Here is a 20612-nt window from a genome sequence, read left to right as displayed (position 1 = left end):
TTCATTTCTCGAACTCCAAGCAACTTGTGCACCACCTAGCATAAACACATAACCAACTGTGGATTTTCGATCCTCAACATCACTACACCAACTTGAGTCGGTGTATCCCACTAATTAGTATCCTCTTCGGCGCTGCTAGATGTGATACCTTTGGCTTTTGCTCGAATATGCTCATCATACCTACATTATATGCTAAGTCAGGCCTTGTATGACAAAGGTATCGGAGTGACCCAATAAATCTTCTATATTGGGTTGGGTCGACATCATCTGAATCTGAATCTTTCAAAAGTTATAATTTGGGCTCAGCTGGAGTCGAAGTTGGGTTGCAATATTGCATCTCAAATCTCTTGAGTATTTCGCATGCATACCTTCTTTGGTGCATCATCAAACCTCTACCACTCTTGTAAAATTCAATGCCAAGGAAATATGAAATGTCACCCATATTTGACATTTCGAATTCCTTATTGAGATCACCTTTGAAGTCTTCGATCTCCTTCTTGCAACTACCTGTTATCAACATGTCATCGACATAGAGGCATAGTATAAGCAATTCACTCTTGCTTCTTCTTACATATACTCCATGTTCAGATTTGCACTTCACAAATTCCTTCTCCCTTAGAAAACCATATATCTTCTTGTTCCAAGCTCTTGGAGTTTGTTTAAGTCCGTACAAGGATTTATGCAGCATGTACACCTTTCTTTCTTCGCCATGTTTCACAAACCCAGCTGATTGTGCAACATAAACTTCTTCTTCTAAGGGTCCATTCAGAAATGCACATTTCACATCCATCCTGCACATCTGTTAGTTTTTTATGTTTGTTAGACCAACAACCAACCCGATTGTTTCGATCCTAGCAACAGGTGTAAAAACTTCATCGAAGTCGATTCCTTCTTTCTGAAGAAATTCTTTCGCCATAAGTCTCGCCTTGTGTCGAGTCACTTCTCCTTTGGGATTCAACTTCACCTTGTATACCCACTTCACATCGATTGCATTCTTGTCTTGGGGCAATTCGACAAGTGACCAAGTGTTGTTGACTTCGATTGACTTCAGCTCTTCGTTCATTGCTTTCATCCACTTCGAATCTTTTATTGCCTCGACTGTATTGATTGGTTCCACATCTGCGTAGAAAGCATAATGTAACAACTCATCCTCTTCATTAACCATATCATCTGATATAATCACACATTCTAGCAACCTTGCAGGCATATGTCTTGTTCTTTGAGGTCTACTTGGTCCTGCTTCACCTCTGACTTTTTCCTGTCGAACTTCTCTTTCGACTTCACTAGCTGGTTCTTCATAAAAGATTCTCACTGAATCTTTCTTAACATTCTCAGTCCAATCCCACTCTTTAAGCTCATCTATGATCATGTCCCTATTGATCACCACTTGCTCCTTCACTGGGTCGAACAACTTGTATCCTTCAGTCAAATGATATCCTATCAGGATCATCTGACTCGACTTATCATCAAGTTTTATTCTCAATCGATTGGCACATGTCTATGTGTTATAGATCCAAACACCCTCAAATGACTCAAGCTAGGCTTGACACCAGACAAACATTCTTCTGGCGTGATTCCTTCTAGCTTCTTCGGTGGACATCTGTTCAGGATATATGTCGCAGTCGACACAGCTTTTCCCCATAATTCTTTGGGTGGATGCTTGTCTTTAAACATACTTCTAACCACATTCATAATGGTTCTATTATTACTTTATGCGACTCCATTCTGCTGTGGAGTGTAAGGTGGCACCACCTCATGCACAATCCATTCTTTCACACATAATGCATCAATGTCTTTCGACACATATTCTCCACCACCATCAGTCCTTAAAATCTTGATCTTTTGACCGATCTTTCTTTCAACCATAGATTTAAACTTGGCGAATACCTCGATCACTTCACTTTTCTTCTTGATCAAGTAAGACCACTGTTTTCGACTGAAATCATCTATGAATGTAATAAAGTATTTGTTACCTCCAATTGAATCCACCTGGAGAGGACCACATACATAAGAGTATATGACTTTAAGAATTTCCTTCGACCTGCTTCCTGCCTCCTTACTGAAGTTTTTCTTATGTTTCTTCGCCTGCACACATTCTTCACACACTTTATTTGGAATGTCGATTTTTGGTAATCCTAAAACCATATTTCTTCTCTTCAAATCTCTGATGTCTTTGAAATTGAGATGGCCAAGTCTACAATGCCATATCCATTCATCTCTGCTGGTTGCTATTACAAAGCACTTATGCTCCATCACATTTAGTTCAATCTTGAAGGTTCTATTCTGAGACATTTGAGCCTTCCAGATCAACCTTCCATTTGAGTCGAGAACTCTTATCATCTTGTCTTCGATCGACACTCTGTAGTTATTTTCGACTAACTGCCCTATGCTGAGTAAATTACTCTTCATGCCTGGTATGTACAACACATTTGAAATTACTGACCTCTTGCCATTTTTCCTTATAATCAGAACATCATTAATACCTTCAGCTACTAGAGTGTTGTCGTTTTCAAATCTTACCATGTTCTTCATTTAGGACTTTATGTTGACAAACCAATATTTCCTTCCATACATGTGTGATGAGCATCTTGAGTCCAAGTACCACTGGTCCTTGAATCTCTCTTCATCTCTTGTTGTAACCATCAGCAACGTCTCTTCTTCTTCATATTTCGCCAGCTTTGCATAAGTTTCTTGATTCTTCTGCTTTTCTGGACAATCACTAGAATAGTGACCATATTTCTGACAATTGTAACACTGAATGTGACTCTTGTATGGCTTTTGACCACCACCCCTTTCTCTACCTGTAACACCACCTCTTTGATTGCCTTGGTTCCAAGGTTTTCTCTGATTCGGCTAGTTCCCTTCTTACTGATTTTGACCAGTCGAATTGTTGTATCCTCCTCTTCCTTTGTTATCATTCCAACTTCTTTTTCCTTTTCTTTCTTTTGTTGATTGAGCCTGCAAGCCATATCACTCTTCGACTTTCCTGTAGCTCTTTCAGCCATTCTTTGTTCATGAGATTCAAGCATCCCTTGAAGCTCTTCCTTTATCAGTTTTGACAAATCCTTCGACTCTTCTATGGCTACTACCACGTGGTCGAACTTTGGAGCTAACGACCTCAAGATCTTTCCAACAACAGATCTTGGTGTCAACACTTCTCCACATACCTTCATTTGATTCACCAGTTTCGTAACCTTGGTGAAGAAATCAGTTATGCTTTCATTGTCTTCCATCTGAAGCAATTCATACGTTCTTTTATGAGTTTGTAACCTCACCTCTTTCACCTTCTCCGCGCCTCCAAATGATTTCTCTAGAACTTTTCATGCTTCTTTCGCTGACTCTGCATCACTAACCTTTTCAAAGTTATCTGCATCAACACATTGATGGATTATAAAGAGAGCTTTATAATCTTTCTTCTTCAATTCTTTATGCGTTGTCTTTTCTTGATATGTCGCATCTTCTGCGAGCGTTGTTATTCCTTCCTTCACAAGACCCCAAAGATCTTGATAACAGAACACGTCCTTTATCTGCTTGCACATAATTTTTGCTCTTGAGAATCGGAAGATTTGTTGGAAAATGTATGTTTGGATGATTCGTTGCCATGGTGAGTTTCTTCCCACGAATCGATTAAATTGAAGCTCTTGATACCAAATGTTGGAAATCCATCAAAATCTATGGAGAATTTCAATCAATCTTGACAAAAAAGACTGTTATCAGCCACACAATAACAATGAAAAGAAGAAGAACAATGGAGAAAGAAAGAAAGTAAAGAACGATGAAGGAGAAGAAGAATTAAAAATTCTGCAGAGTTTCTCTCTGCCCACAAACTGTGGAAAACTTCTTATTCATTTTGCAACTGCAAAATACTGTGAATTACAATGTTATGAATACTTTATTCACTTCATTACAAGAATAAGGGTTACTCCATCTATTTATAGATTTAGGTTAACTTGAACCTCAAGCCAAAACCCAAAACTATAAAAGTCCAAAATAGTTAACACTACTAAAATAAACCTAAATCGAAATCCTGTGTGAAGCAACATACTTCGAAACTTCGACATACTAACACAACTCAACATACTAGGTGGTTCGAGACTTCCTTGTTCTGTCGAGCAACCTGCTTCGACACAAGGAATTACAATTCAACAGTTCTGACCATCTTTCACGCTCGAATAATAAAAACTAGGTATTATATTATGCTTTTAAATGGTTTATTTTTATTTTCCGAAGGTAATGGTTCTAGTATGCATGTTATGTATTTACCTTTACTAAGACATGTAGATAGAATAAGAAGTTACAGTTTGGGGATCCACTTGTTTGGCTTATCTTTATATCTCTTTGTGTAAAAATGCACACAAAGACACATCTATATTTTCTAGATGTGCTGTTTTTCTCCAAGTATGGGGTTGATCCAGACTACCGTCCCTAGCGCTCGTCAACCACAATCCGTTCACATTCCCGTACGCACAAAAGTAAGTTCTTAACAATTGACTATATTTACTTACTTTACCGATTATTATATCTAAATAATATATTTACTTTTATGGTGCAGATGATCGACACGTGGTATGAGTTTACAACAGATGTCCTAGACAATGTATTACCTAGTATCACAATCTCTTGGATCACCTTCGACCAACAAATGTATTGTCATTAACCTAATTAATTTGTAATATTTTGTTAATTTCTTCTAACAAATTTATAATCTAATATATGTTTACTTTTCAGTTCATTTGGCATCTATATCTAAACTTGGATCATGACCATGAAATCAACAAACAAGACGTTGCCGTTTAGACTGCATGCACACCGATCATAAGATTCACCACTGTGGAGATGCACCATAATGATCGTGTTAAATTGCAGTTCGGTATGCTTCAACACATCCCAGATCCCCCGACAAACCTCGAAGAATGACATCTACGAAAAGTTAACGACCAATGGAACTTTAACCCTTGGCAAAGCTTCGCTGGATCTGAGTGTCGAAAATGGAAGCACCGACAAGACCATGTCTTAATTGACGCTATGATGCCAACCGAAGAAAAACCAACTCGTAATTATATGACTTGGTACAGATCTATTGAATTTGAGTTCCTTGCCGAGGATATGTACCTATACGACCCACATTAGGTAACTTACACATAAGAAAGTTCAACATCTAACATCCAACAACATTATCAGACCGATTCTCCCAACCCCCTATCCATCAAAATTTTCAGTCCACAAACACACAAACTTACGACCTTAACATGTCAAACATCTGATCACAAATTTACATTTGAAAGTTTACAAATTACAAACAATATATATTTATTTTATTAAAATCTATTATATAGGTGAGAGTAAGGGTCAGTTTGTTTTAAATTTATAAAAATGGATTTTTTTTCTTTGTATTTTTTAAAATAGATTTTACAAAAACGTTTTTCAAAATATTACAAGTTTTTCTAAATTTATTTTTTATAAATTAAAAAACTAATTTTGATATACTATGACATAAACCTACATTATTGAAGACCAAAGTATAGTCAAAATCACAGTTTTTTCAAAAAAAAATCTATTTCAAAAATGATTTTTATGAAAAACTATTTGAAATAGCTTCAAAATTAAGTGATTCTTCAAAATTTTGATATCCATTTTTTTTCCGATAAAATGATGAAATACCTAAAATAATATTTTAAGAATAACTATTCAAACCAAATTTTCATTTGAAACTTTTATGAAAAGTTTCTTTATAAAACTTTTTTACATCAAAATATGTTACAGTATAAAAATCATTTAAAAAAAAAAGACAAAACAAACGGACCATAGATTATAAATTCGATATATAGTAAGAACTGTTTTCATAGTTTATAAAGAATTAATATCCAAATAAATAATAAAAATAGCAAATTTTTATTTAGCGTTCAATGTATTAGACATGTTTACTATATTATCTTTTCATATGTTTTTGTATTCTATCACACTTCCATTTCTTTCAAATTATCTAATAAATATGCATTAATATCTAAAATATTAGATTATCTTATATATATTTAATATTTGTTCACGTCATTTAATATTTTTTCTTTATATTAAATTAGCAAATGTTTCATTATGTTAACGTGGTTATATGTTAAAGTCTTGTATGAATAGTTTGAATATTTATTTATATTATAATTTTTTATTATACATTCTTCATTTAGAATAATAAATTTTTTACATATAAATCTCAATATATTATTTCTACAATACTAAAATAAGTTTATGCAAAAGCACAAGTATTTTACTAGTCACGTATTTATAAGCACAAATTTATTTCCAAAAGACCTATTTTTTCACATATCAATGTGGTCACACTTCCCCTACCTTGACTTAGTAGTTGAAGTGAATGGTGTGAATCATCCTTTTAATATATGAGATGTGGTTAACACATGAGTCTTTGATTATTAATCATTAGAATGTGTCTTGACACATCAGCTATATGAGGTGCAACATAATGGGATATTGGGAGAGCTCACCCACATGACCTTACCCCCTCCTTATTCGAGTATCCCACGTGTTGTCTATGAGTTGGATAGTTAATGGATCGAAATCGTTGGCTTTTGATGGACTTGATTTATGATATTACTGTCCAATTTCTAAGAAGGTTGCATAAATGACCATGCATGATTAGATTATAAGTTTGTCATTTCACCAATCATAGCATGTCGACAACCTGAATAAGTAAAGGATTCTTGCAAATGCTTAAGAATAGTGATGTGAGAAAGATTAGAGACAAATGCATAATGGAATGGGTTGCGATAACTTATAAAAATTATAAATAGAATAAGAATTATGTGTGGAACGTGTACCTCTGCATAATGCAATAAGAGATTCATCAAACATGGTAGATGGACCCAAAGTAGAACAAGACATTGGGGTAGAAGATTAGTCACTTGGACCATCTGTCAGAGATGGATCGGTAGAAGGGAGCTGGAAAGGAAGATGTAAAGATATGTGCAACATCAATATACATGTAGACACAATGTGTGGAGAAACAATAGTAACATATCGTATTTGAACTCTTGAATAATTAGGGAAAACACATTCAATTGTACGAGTAGACAATTTATCAAATCTTGGAGTAAGACCATAAACAAGCAAGTGAATCCAAAAACTCGAGGAGAAATACATACTAAAGGTTCATCATGGAAGAAAATGGAAGAGGGGACTTTACTCCGACTATCGAAATATGACATTATATTAATCAAGTACCCAGCATCATGGACAGCATATCTCCAAAACTTCAAATAAAAATAAACATTAGCATGGATAAGCAAAGTATTTGTTGTTTCGACTATAAAATAATGTATACACTCAACAATACCATGTTCGGACGTATGAGAAGAAAAAAAAAGTTTGATGTAAGATGACGAGAAAACACTAGAATGATAGTGGTAATGAAGGTTAGCAGCAGAATCAAAGTGAAGTGGAAAGGGACACAAGTGTTAAGAGTGCAAAGTGGTGGTTCTTAAGAGGGAGGGAGGATGGGATGTGGCGACAATGAAATCTCCATTGTGTGTTGAATGACCCATTGATGTGAGCTTTACAAGGTAGGTAGAGAGAGAAAGAAAAAGTGATAATGGGAGCTGCCGATGACGATGGCTCAATGTAAAGGGAGGTCAGGTGTTGTGTGTGAAGGAATGCCTACATCATAATCATAAGTCTTCTTTTTTTCACCTATACTATCATATACTATGTATGTGGGCCTCTTTAAATATGGTGAAGACTTTCGGGGGGGATTTTTGACCATTGATCAGTCAACCTGTTAAACAATATAGAAATTGGCAGCCGAACTCATAGACACGTATATATTATTAAAAAAATAAACAAGTATAATCAGACTAAGTCCTATCGTAAGCAGGACAAAAATACGCAGATAACTCCTCGAATATCAAAAACTGATTGGACACTAGACCTTCGCCCAACACAGAATGTTTAAGGTTTTTAAAACATTTAGTTACAAAAATATATTTAAATAATTCTCTCTTTTAAATATTTGATTCAAATATTTTAAAATATCTTCTAATGTCTAAAGGATGAACCCATGCCTACAACATCTTCTAATGCTCTAGGCATGAATGAAAATATAACAAAGGTTACTTGGCAGTCACTTAATCTACCAAGTACACACAAATCTAACTCCATGCCTTATCCTGATCCTTCAGATCTTTCGTGAAATGCAGAAAACACAAATGTACTACACACTACAATGATACTTCATATACCAACCACAATTGAACACCTATGTGCAAATGAACACTCTTTCCACTTATCATTAAAAACTGAGATTCTGCTGACCCAAATTCAAAGATAGCCAAAAAGTTAAGTAACCTTTATAGAGAAGAAACAAAAGTATACACAACTGTTGCAACTTGCAATTGACCAAGTAAAATATAATAGGGCATCAATCATCATTCATAATGTAAAGTTTGCAAACTGGTACATGATGTGATCAAACATGCAGTTTGAGAAAATGAAACAGAAAGAGATTAGTGGGAGTAAAAACACTGATATTCTTGCGAGACTATCAATCTGAAAAAACACTCTTGGTTGTGGTTTGAGACTTGGGAAACCTTTCCTCTCTGGAAAATGAATAATGTAAAACACATTGGATAAAACATTTCAAAGAAGACATGGTGGATAAAGCATTTCAAAGAAGGTGGCAAAATTTCTGAAACAAATGTCAAACAAAGTTGACAAATAACCAAAAGGAGAGAAAAAAATTTACAAAATAAACAAATGCCCCAACATGACTCTCAAACATTGCAGTACTTGATTATTCTCAGCTAATTCTTTAACTTAAAAAGATAGAAATCATTTGCATTGTTTGGTTACAAATTATAATCAGAATAAACAATTTAGAAACTGGTTAGAAGTTTCTTTCCAATGATGCCAAAGATTTTACTTCTCTTCATACAAAAGCTAATGATGACAATGATGGAGATTATCAATGCAAAGTTTAAAAGGAGCAAATCAATGAAACTAAATAACATGAAAACACAGGAAATGCAGAAAACATGATGCAGTCATTGTATAAAAACTATTTCAACCTCTTGTGACAAAGGCTTCATCCAGGGCCAAGGAGCATGAAGTATAAAGAGGCTTTGAATTTTTAACTACAAGCTTTGCTACAAGCCTGTCAAACACCAAAACCAAGTGAAGAATCAAAATTAATATAATCCTCCCCCACCCAAAAAAAGAAGCTAAATTCCAAACAAAAGCACTGAAATTATCATTGTAATAATAAACTCTTACTCTATTAATTAAACTATATATACTTATATATATCTTTCTTTCCTTCGAGCAATATACTACTACCACTACCACTACAATGAACAAGTAAAAAAAAAAACTAGAGTAAACCCTTTGTTAAAACCAACAAAGGCAAGGGAATTAGCATCTTCAATTCACTCCATCCAATATCTCCAACATTTCCTTCTTTACAAAATTCTTCAACTTTATACCTCAGTTCCATACCCCATTTACAAGCTGCAATTCACTTCACAGCTTCTCTATCTCTGCAAGAATCAATCATCAAACAATCAGTATAAACACAGAAAAAACATCAAAAACAAACAAAAACACACAGAGGAAGTTAAAGATAGTACCTTTGTTGGTGTATCAGCTACCCTATAAGCATCAGCAGTAATTCCCACTAACCATAATCCAGGGAAAACACTCTGAAAATTAAAACAAACAAAAAAAGAAAGTTTTCAGAATCAATCAGAAGAAGGTTTTGTTAGAGATTGAAAAACTGAATGGGAGAATGAGATCATGAGAATCATACATCCATTTGTTTCTGAACATTCTTGGGCCTCTTCCTGGGCCTGCGATTGGGCCTAGAACCAGTCATCACGAAAATATCCTCTTCGATCTCATCCTTCGAAAGAGCGATCCAGAATTTCCTCTTTTCCTTCTTCTCAGCGCAGCTTGTATCAGCAAAACCCCTAAGCCGAAGCGATTTCGGCGCATGATTCTCCCCGTTGTTGTTAACTGCTTCCTGCAATTCTACACCGCTGTTGTTTTTGGAACCTCCGGCTCCGATCTCGAAAGCGCCTCTCGGAAGCATAGGTTTCCTCGGCCTCAAATTCCACGGCTTCTGCACTATCTCCTCGGCTACGGTAACAGCTTCGGCTTCTTCTTCAGCGTATCGCTTACTATCTCCTCCGGCGTCATCGTCGGTTTCCTGGTTGGAAGACGGCAGAGGATGTCTGTGAGAGGAGGAGGAAGAAGGGAGTCCGAATCGGTTCCTGGAGGTTCGGGATCCGAGACGGTGAGGACGGGAGTCTGGTTCGGAATCAGGCTCGGAAGAAGCGTGATCGGGTGGACGACGGGAACGTTGATGGTTAGTGGTGTTGGTGTTGTTCTTCCCGGTGCCGCCCCATTTCAAGAAGGGGAGAGAGAAGTTGTGAAGAGGTTGAGACTTCACTGGTGAAGGCGCGGTCGTCATTGGTAAACGGCGAACCAGTAGCGTCGGAAGTTAAACGATGAAGGTTTGTGTTTTCGAAACGGTGTCGTTTGGAAATGAGAAACCCTAGGGTGTTGTTAATGAGGGTGGTGGCGTGGTGGTGGTTTTTTGCGTTGCGGAGTTGATTGAGTTTAGAGAGAAAACTAGACGCTGGCTAAAGAAGCCACACAAGAAGGAGTTTCATGCTATGTGCTTATGGGCTATGGGAAAATATAAGACTGAGTGTGTGAGTGAGTTCTATTTCATTCCTATTTGTTTGTTTTCTTACTAGATTTACGATCTACCCTAGATTCTTTCAAGTTATTCCCCTCAAGCTCCTTTATCCATTTTATTTTTTTTACAATTTCTTCATTTTTCATAAATGTTTTAATTAAAATTTGAATGGGAGATCCAATCGGTGTGAACTTTGAGTTGTGCTTTAATTGATAAAGGATTACAACTGTTTTTTTTACAAGCATGCACATTCTTAAACATTTAAGAGAAGCTAAGTAGGTTATAATTAATGGGTATATTGAAGTTGTAAACAAGGTTATTTAAAAGGGTTATTATTATCTTTTATGAAGCCAAATAAAATAAGATCTAACATTTAAATTATATCTTAATTACTAATCTCTTTATATTCGAGTCACTCGCGTATACGTGAGATGAGTTGGATTTGGATGACTTCGGGAAATTTGTGATGTGCTCTAAATTTGATTTGATTTCGAGGGATAATGATATTTACAAACACTATAATGTTCATTTGAACTTTTAGTCTTATGTGGTGTGTAGTTTAAGCTTCTATGTTGTTTCTCTTTACCTTCCTATTTTTTTGATTTTATTTAATCGAGTTTTTTGTCGTGGTGTTATGGTGTTGACAGTCTCGGTGAATTCCTCTATTTCTTCTTTTTTATATACATTTTAAGATTATGGGTAGTTTCTTTTGTGTGTATCAACGATAATATGATCTTCCATTTATGGTGGTGATAATTATTTTCTATAATGTTTAGACTTCTATTGATGACGAGGGATGATACTTCCTTGTGATGATATTGGTATGTATTTGTGGAGATATTGGCCCCCACTTACTTTGGTGTTCCCCCCTCCCCTAATTTGCCATCTTTTGTTGTCGTTAGGGTCTTTGCACAAAAAACTCTAGAGAAATTGTGAGGAAATATATTTTTCTAACGCACCTCTTATAAGAAGGTATTAATGGGTAACTTTCAATGGTATCCTTCGGGTTAACTTGTTGTTTGTACAAAATTAAGTGTTTTGGAGGATCATGTCACTCATCTTTATCTTGGTTGTCAGTCTATTTACTTTGGTCTATACGACATGCGATGCTTTGAGTCTCGAACAAACTTTAGGAAACCCGAGGAATGGGTTATGATCCTTCTTGGTACTAATGATTGAATATGTGGGATGTTATCCTTAATGCCGATTTCGTATTTATGATGTTACCTTTCGAGATTATAGTTTCAAGTTGCTTTTTACCACCTTTGAATTTCATTTATTGTCGACTTTATTTTTGGCTCACTCAATGATCTATCCGCCAGCTTGGAAGCGTATTAGAGTCTTTCAACATTTGTGTTCTTATGTTAAAGTTAAACCTCGTGTTTCGGTATTCTGCGCCGCATTTCACATCCACCGAAAACTCTCAAGGCACACCCATGGTTTGGTTATCTTCATGCAAATTTTCCCTATTTTAAAACTTTTAATGCGTCCTTTTGGGGATTTTTGATGTCTCTTTGTAATTTGTTATCTTCTAGTCAAGGCTTTTCATGAGTCAAAGTGCATCACTAGTAAGCTTTACAGGTCATGTTTTAACTAATATTGGTTGAATAACCCTTTTAGGTAAAAACATTGAGGAGTTGCATTTGAGACTTGAAAGGTTGAAGGGCGAGGATGTTGAATATTTTTTAAAGATAAAAAGTTATGCAAAATTTTTGAGTAGGCGGATCCCACCATATCTCATAGATTTTTTCCCTTTTTCTGTTGTAAAAGATGATAATTTAGCTACTTAAGTTTGTTTGATGTTAATCAATGATGTCATGCATTTTTTGTTCTTTCATCGCATTTTTCTTCTACGACTTTGCAAGTGGCATGGCGAGTGAAACATGATCAATAGGATCATGGAGCAAAAAATTGGTTCATCGGGTTGATATTTGTCTCCTTTGACCTGTTTTGTTTTACCCTCAATCTAAAAGAGGGTGGAAAGGTGACCTGTGAGGAATGTGAAAGGTCGTCCTCTCCTTCCAAACGAGCTATGTGGAAAAAGTTGCTTGTGGTGGTGCTCTTTGACAATGACATTGATTCCTAGTCTCTCCCTTCATTTGTGGCCCCTCTTCCCCTAGACACATCAAAGATTTAAGCCTTGGTCTCGAAAAGTGAAAGCCAATTAGATAGCTGACTTGGGTCTCTTGGGATGTTAATCTTCACTAACATAATGAATCCATTATATGTCTAAGTTTATGGCTTTAACTTGTTATTTCCTTGTGTCAATTGTTGCTCATTTAACGAGAGAATAGCAGCTCTCTAGAGCATTAGAGTGAGCTTAGTTATAGGCTCAAGAGGGTATTGTTAATGTCATGCAAGCTTAGAGTAAATTGGACTAGTTTAATAAAAGATTGACATAGAGATACGTGGAGCTTTAAGGTAGAGTCTGGAAATGGTCGTGGAGAATCATTAGATCTTAGAAAGGTATCTTAGGGACCAAATTAAGTTCCTTGATGAAGAGAGGAATATGGTTGAATCCATTACGTCAATTAATGTTTAACATAAGAAAACAATATAAATTTAATTGTTAACCTCTAAGACCAAGGTCGTTTCTCTTATATCAGGAAATGTGCTTCTAAAGAACCATTCTTGCCACATCATGTTCAAGGAAGTTGAGAATAAGGTTGATTTGCTATTTTTATAGAATGCATAATTGAAAAGGCTTCTTCAAGAAGCTTTCCAGTTATGTTCTGAAGGTAGAGAAAAATAAGAAAGGGGGGTTTGAATTGTTTTCATGGTAATCAAAAACTTTTTGAAACACCACACACAAAAAAAATAGATGCTAACAATACAAGGAGTTTATCCTAGTTCGCTTCAAATCCAAAGCTACTCCAGTCCACCCGGCCAAGGTGATTTCGCCTTCAATAAGGACTTAATCCAATAATCTCAACAAATTACAAAAACGTCTAAGAGTTTAATAACCTCTTAGCCTCTCAAGTATACAGACTTAGACAAGTCACTTGAGGAATTACAAAGAGTTTTAGGAATACAAGTGTTTGACTAGGTGCTTCTAGATAAGCAGTATAAACACAATTTAGGAACGATAACGACTGCAGAATTTGAGCAACAGCTCTTGTGTGAAACTGAATATTACAATGAAAGATATGAAAATGTTTTCGTGTATTGAGATGTTATAGATCAAGGTATTATCTTCAGTAGGTTATGAGGAGGCCTTTATATTGCATTTAGAGATTATACAATTGGAGGGAAATCAAGGGAGATTTCGTGCCAACTATGGGAATTTAAAGGTATTAAAATTCTTGTCCTTTCCATAGCAGTCTTGGAACATAATCCTTTGTTTCCTTAAACAGATTTGTACTATACTTAGAATGCTTCCTGATTAAGTTTTTGATTTTGTGATATCAGATAGAGTGTTTGAGCGTGTATCAGAGTGAGCATGATCAGAGTCTTTGAGCAGAGTCCATATGTCTTGCAGTTTTTCAGATATTCTTTTGCAGTCTTCAGATGTTATATTGCAAAGTCTTCAGATATTCTCTTGAATAGTCTTCAGATATTTATTTTCAGTCTTCAGATAGATTCTCTTGAACAGTCTTCAGATGTTATCTTGCAGAGTCTTCAGATGTAAACTCTTCAGATACAGAGTCTTCAGATATTGTTGTAGAGTCTTCAGATATGGAGTTGAACTACAATGTCAGATTCTTTAGTTAATTTCTTCCTCAAATGCATAGGAGTCATATCTGATTTCTCTTTGTGCTAGTTCAGCTTTTCTGGACTGGTGCGAATTTCAGATCTTTGTTTTCCTCAGAGTCATTTTGACATAAAACCCTGCACACTAGAGAAAATTATTAGGGTACCAAATTGTTTCATTCTTTGTTATCATCAAAACTTAGAGATATATTGCAGAATCAAAATCTTGTTCTAACAATCTCCCCCTTTTTTATGATGACAAAAACTCTGACTTTTGATGAAACAATGGTACTTTTCAAAGATACAGATTTAAATGAATCAGAGTCAGATATAAAATGACTCCCCTTAAGATTAGAAATCTCCCCCTAAGTTTGATACTTAGAAAAAATTTAAAGAGCTTAGAATCAGAAAAGGGTTTATGGGGTAGAAAATTTCTTACCAAATCTTCTTAGGTTGCTTGCCTTGTTTTATTTGTTTCTCAGATACATATTCATTTTACTTTTGCTCAAACAGATCCTGTAAAAAGACTTAGACTACACAATAATTTTAATGTCAGAATGTAAGTTATGCATTTCTGAGAGTTAGATGCGTTATTTCATCAAAATGACTTTTATTTATTTCTCCCCCTTTTTGTCAGACTCAAAAAGTTAAACAAATGCACAAATGATAAATTCACATAAAGCAAAACTCCATTGATAAGAAAAAGAGATACAATGCATAAGGAATTAGAAGAAAATGCCTCAGGGGAAAAAACTCTTATAAAAAAATACAAAAAAAAATATATTCCTAGAGTGCGTAGGTGTTTAGAGGAGGAGGCATAATCTGAAGTAGCTGAGCAAGCAGACTCTCGATGCTGAAGTTGACTTGATCCTACTGGTTGAGTTTGGCCCTGGCCAGTTGTTGTTCTTTCTGAAGCTCTTCTAGAGTCTTGAGGACTATAGGAGCTAGGTCAGATGTTGATGACTCACCTCGAGTCAGAGCAACCTCAGATGTCTTCTCAACGTCTTCAGTAGATTTTTTAGCAACTTCAGCGGCCAATGCTGCTTCAGCTTCAACTTTTGCCCTAGCTTTTGCCTCTACAGCAGCTTTCTCAGCTGCCTCCTTGGTAGAAGCTCTAGTCATAACTTTCTCATCAACTTCTCTTTGTGCTCTTTCAGCAGCCTCCTGAGCCAGATAAGCCTCCAACTTCTCCTTAGCAATTCTGATATAGTCATTTTTTACTTGTTCAGAAAGCCTATTTAGCTTGAAGAATTCATAAGTCATCCACCTGATGAACCTATTCCATTGAGTCCTTACTTCAGAAGGATTGTCACTGACCCTAGATTCATCAGATAGTTGCCTGAGTCTTGAAGTAGAGTTCTCTAAGAACTTAACAAAGGCATGATCAAGGGTAGGAAAAGTGAGGTCAGGTTCAGAGGTTTGAAGAGTGAGGTTAGAAGTTTTGTGTATGGGTTTGAATAGTTCAGAAATGGGTTTAGAGGGAACTGGAATGGTTTCAGAGGGTTCTGGTACAGACTAGGTCTTTTCAGAGTCAGTTATGGTCTGAAGTTCTGTATGAGTTGGAGAAGTTGGGTCAGGGATATCTGAATGTTCAGAGTTTGATGTTATGTCATAGTAGGGAGGGGAGACGGGGTTAGAGGAAGGGGTTGATATGGGTTTGTTGAGCAGTAAGGCTTCAAATATGGGAATGGATGTTATTGATAGGTTGAATTGAGGTAGCGGAGGTGAAGATTGGTTAGGGTCAAAAGTGTGGGGTTCAGAAGTATGTGGTTCAGAAAATATAGGTATAAAGATGGTTGGTTCAGAGGGAGAAGTGGGGGAAATGGTGACAGATGTGGAGATTGTAGGGGTGGTAAAGGTAATGATGAGGTGATTTGCGTAGAACCAGAAACAGTATGAGCTTCTAAGATATAGGACTTACCAAGTGCTAAAGAGCTCAGAGGCACAGGTTGCTTTTGAGTTGCTGAAGATTCTCCCAGCTTAAGACTTTTCTTCTTATTATTTTTCTTCTCAGAGGGATCTCTCTTCCTCTTCATGAAGTTTGGTGGTTGATTTAAGCACCAATCCAAGCTGAAGCCAGAAATGTTAATTCCTTGGGCTTCTAGATCCTGAAGGTAGCAGGCGATGACCTCTAGGGGATCAATCTTAGAGAAGAGGTACATCCCATTAGATGTATCCCTTTGATCCTTCAGAGCTTACTAGGAGGTGTTTTTTATGGGTTTGACTCTGACCTTGTATATTGAGCCCATGCTCTTCAGATTCTGCGCCTTCAGAGGCTTCCCCACGTCCATAGTGATATCTTCTATCAGATTTAGGGAGATGAGATGGTCCACCAGACTACTCTCTATCAGAACGTCTGAAATAAGTCTTCCTAGAGGGATGTAGTTCCTAGGCTTCATGTTATTTCTTGTGTCTATAACAGAATCCCTTAGATATTTGAAGAGGGGAGATGGAAGGTTCAGCTTCAGACCTTTGTGTAGACAATAGCGGATGCACTTCTGGTCCGTGTTGATATAGTCAAAAGAGCTGAAAGCAGGACGATGATAGATGGTTCCTAGAATGATCTTCAGCCACACACTCAGATTCTGGTGAAGCTCTTTGTTCTTGGATGATTTCCTTTCTGGGTTTTGAGAGAAGATGGTGGGGATAACTTTCTGGATGCCCATAACATAAGACACGATGCAATGATCATCGCAATCAGCGAATCTCCAGAATTCCTTCACCAGGAATATGTAAATGGGGCCATAAAGACACTTGAAGTAGTTAGCCCACCCTTGATTCTTCAGCTCTTGTGTTAAATCCATGCCATTTTTCTTGATATTTTCGAAATCAACCAACAACTCACATAGGACTTCAAGCTTCTCAACAAGAGTAGCAAGGTTGATGTGATGAGGAAGATCAAGAACATGGGGTTCTTAATAGGAGGTTATTGAAGGCGCATCAGCAGGGGTTGCAACTTGTTATGAAGCTTCAACTTGTTGCTCAGTATCATTCATCTGTTGGGAGTATTCAAACACTTGTTGTTGTTGAAGAAGATGAAGATAGTTGCAGAGAAAATTGAGAGAGGGTGAGTATAAGGGTTTGTGAAAGTTGTGAGTGTAAAAGTGTTGAAATATGGAAGTATATATACACAATTTCAAATACATGCAAAACGACAGTGTATCTAGAAAGGGAACAAAAGCAATTATGATTGCTAAAAATTGAGTTGACAAGCGTGGGGAGAATTAAATGAAACTAATGATGGGTGTATAATCGCAAGATGTGCACACTGCTCGAGGGGGTCTCAACAGTTTGGCCCTTGAGTTCTGAGCTAGACAGATGTATAGAAGATCCAGAGCCACGCGTTTGAGAGACCACGTGTTGATGTTTATGGAGTCAAGAATACCAAAAGGTTTCCGACTTAGAAGGTTTCTGATTCAAAAATCTTCTAACTTGTAGAAGTATCAGAACTAGAATAAGATAAACATCATATGCTTAAGTTAGAGTCTATTTTAACATTAGAGATGAAAAGCACATGTTCATAATCATTATGGGAAATCTGCCATATTTAAATTTTTCAGAATGAAAAGAAATCTATCTTCAGCTAAGTGTTTTATAAAGATATCATCCCATTGATGGTCTGTATCTATAAATTTTAAAATAATTATCCCTTTCTGAACATAGTCTCTGATAAAATGGTGTTTAATTTCTATGTGTTTCGCTATGGAGTGTAAAATAGGTTTCTTACTTAAGCATATATCAGTAGTATTATCACAAAAGATATAGATGTTACTCTCGTAGTCTTCAAGCTGATTCTTCATCCAGAGCATCTGAGTGCTACAAAGTGAAGTTGAGATGTACTTTGCTTCTGCAATTGACAGTGTAATGGTTGATTGTCTTTTGCTTACCTATGAGATGAGATTTCCTCCCAGAAAATGACAATTCCCATATGCGATTTTGCGCTCTAACCTATCTCCAGCGTAATCTGCATCACAATACCCATAAAGCATATACTCTGATGTTTTCTTATACATCGGGCCAAGGTTAGGTGTTCCTTTCAGATACCTAAGGATTCTCTTAACAACAGTTAAGTGAGATTCCCTTGGATCTGACTGAAATCTAGCACATAGACGTGTGTTAAATAAAATATTTGGACGCAAAGCAGTCAGGTAAAGGAGAAAGCCTATCATACCTCAATCGAGTTTTTGATAAACCTTTTGACTTCTTCCTTCTCCAGAATGCATGTAAGATGCATGGGAGTCTTGGTTGGCTTGCTTTCTGACATGTCAAATTTCTTTAGAAGATCTTTTATGTATTTGCTTTGATAAACATACATGGCTTCTGATGTTTGATTGATTTTGAATTCCCAGAAAGAACTTCAGTTCTTGCATTATGCTCATCTCAAATTCTGCCTGCATTAACTCAGGAAATTTTTGGCGAACATAGGGGTTAGCAGAACCAAATATTATGTCATCAACATAAATCTGACAAATCATATGAACGTTTATGATGTTTTTATAGAAGAGCGTGGAGTGCACTTTGCCTTTGATAAAATCATTTTCCATAAGAAATGAGATGAGTCTTTCATACCAAGCTCTAGAAGCTTGTTTCAGACCATAAAGAAATTTCTTAAGTTTGAAAACATGTTCTGGAAGTTTTGAATTTTCAAAGCCAGGAGGTTGATGGACATAAACTTCTTCAGAAATGTAACCATTCAGAAACACGCTTTTGACGTCCATCTGATATAACTTAATAGAATAATTTACAACAAAAGATACAAGGATACAAATAGATCCTAACCTCGCGACTGGAGAAAAGGTTTCATTGTAGTCAATTCCTTATTGTTGACTATAACCTTGTGCTACTAGCCGTGTTTATTTCTGACCACTTCACCCTTTTCATTTAGCTTGTTTCTGTATACCCATTTAGTTCCAATCACATTGGTTCCCTTGGCTCTTGGTACAAGATCCCAAACTTCATTCTTGGAAAATTGATCAAGTTCTTCTTTTATTGCTAGAATCCATTATTTATCTTGAAGAGCTTCTTCATAGGATGTTGGCTCTATCAAAGATACAAGTCCCAGAAGTGTTTCTTCAGAAACTTTGAATATTGATTTTGTTTTGACAGGTTCATCCTTGTTTCCCAAAATCAGTTCTTCAGAAACATTCTCCCTAATCCTTTGTCTTTTCTGATTGATTGTGCTTTCAGGTGCTTTTGAAGTTCCTCTTTTAGCTTCTTCAAAATCTTTTATCTTTTCATCAGAACCTGCAAGCGTGATCTCTAGATCTTCAAAATTCTCAACTAGCTTTGACTTTTCAGAGTCAAGCTTATCATCAAATCTGACATGAATTGATTCTTCCCCAATTTGTGTTTCTGTATTGTATACTCTATATCCTTTAGAATGTTATGAGTATCCCAACATAATACACTTTTGTGCCTTAGAGTCAAACTTGTCAGATTATCTTTAGTGTTCAGAATAAAACAAGAGCATCCAAAAGGATGAAAATAAGAAATGTTGGGTTTTCTTCCATTGCACAGTTCATAAAGAGTCTTTTCCAGAATAGGTATGATAGAGATTTTATTCTGAATGTAACATGTTGTATTCATAACTTCTACCCATAAGTGCTTAGCTACATTAGTTTCATTTTTCATGGTTCTGGCCATTTCTTGGAGATTCTTATTCTTCCTTTCTACAACTCAATTTTGTTGTGGAGTTCTAGGACAGAAGAAATCATGGGATATTCCATTAGAGTAATAACATTCTTCAAAAAATTTATTTTCAAATTCGCCACCATGATCACTTCTGCCTCTGATGATTTTAGGATCAAATTCATTTTGTACTTTTGGACATAAACTAGTGAACACAGAATGTGACTCATTCTTGTGCCTTAAGAATTTTACCCATGTCCAACGACTATAATCATCAACAATGACAAGTCCATACTTCTTACCATTGACTGAAGTTGTCTTAACATGTCCAAAAAGATCAATGTATAGAAGTTCCAAAGGTCTAGAGGTAGAAATAACATTTTTGGTTTTGAAAGTTGTTTTAAAAAATTTACCTTTCTGACATGCTTCACAAAGAGCATCTGAAGAAAAATTCAGCTTAGGTAGGACTCTGACTAACTCAAGTTTATTTAGTTGAGAAATCCTCTTCAACCTAATGTGACCCAAGCGTCTATGCCACACCCATTGATCTTCATTTACAGACATCAAGCATTTTACATTTTGATTTTTCAAA

The 20612-nt window shown here is 36.0% G+C and overlaps 1 protein-coding gene across 1 annotated transcript; it reads right to left on the bottom strand.

The window, feature by feature from the left end:
- Positions 1-9229: 9229 nt before the first annotated feature.
- Positions 9230-10753, bottom strand: LOC127074204 (uncharacterized). The gene is made up of 3 exons (XM_051015510.1): positions 9809-10753; positions 9630-9701; positions 9230-9539 (listed from the first exon to the last, which is right to left on the bottom strand). The coding sequence occupies exons 1-3, from the start codon at positions 10469-10471 to the stop codon at positions 9534-9536; spliced, it is 741 nt and encodes a 246-aa protein (XP_050871467.1). The 5' UTR covers positions 10472-10753; the 3' UTR covers positions 9230-9533.
- Positions 10754-20612: the final 9859 nt, after the last annotated feature.

Source organism: Lathyrus oleraceus, chromosome 4 (genome assembly GCF_024323335.1).
Source record: "Lathyrus oleraceus cultivar Zhongwan6 chromosome 4, CAAS_Psat_ZW6_1.0, whole genome shotgun sequence".
NCBI lineage: Eukaryota > Viridiplantae > Streptophyta > Magnoliopsida > Fabales > Fabaceae > Lathyrus > Lathyrus oleraceus.
Note: the sequence above shows the minus strand (reverse complement) of the source record. Positions and strands in the feature narration are given on the sequence as shown.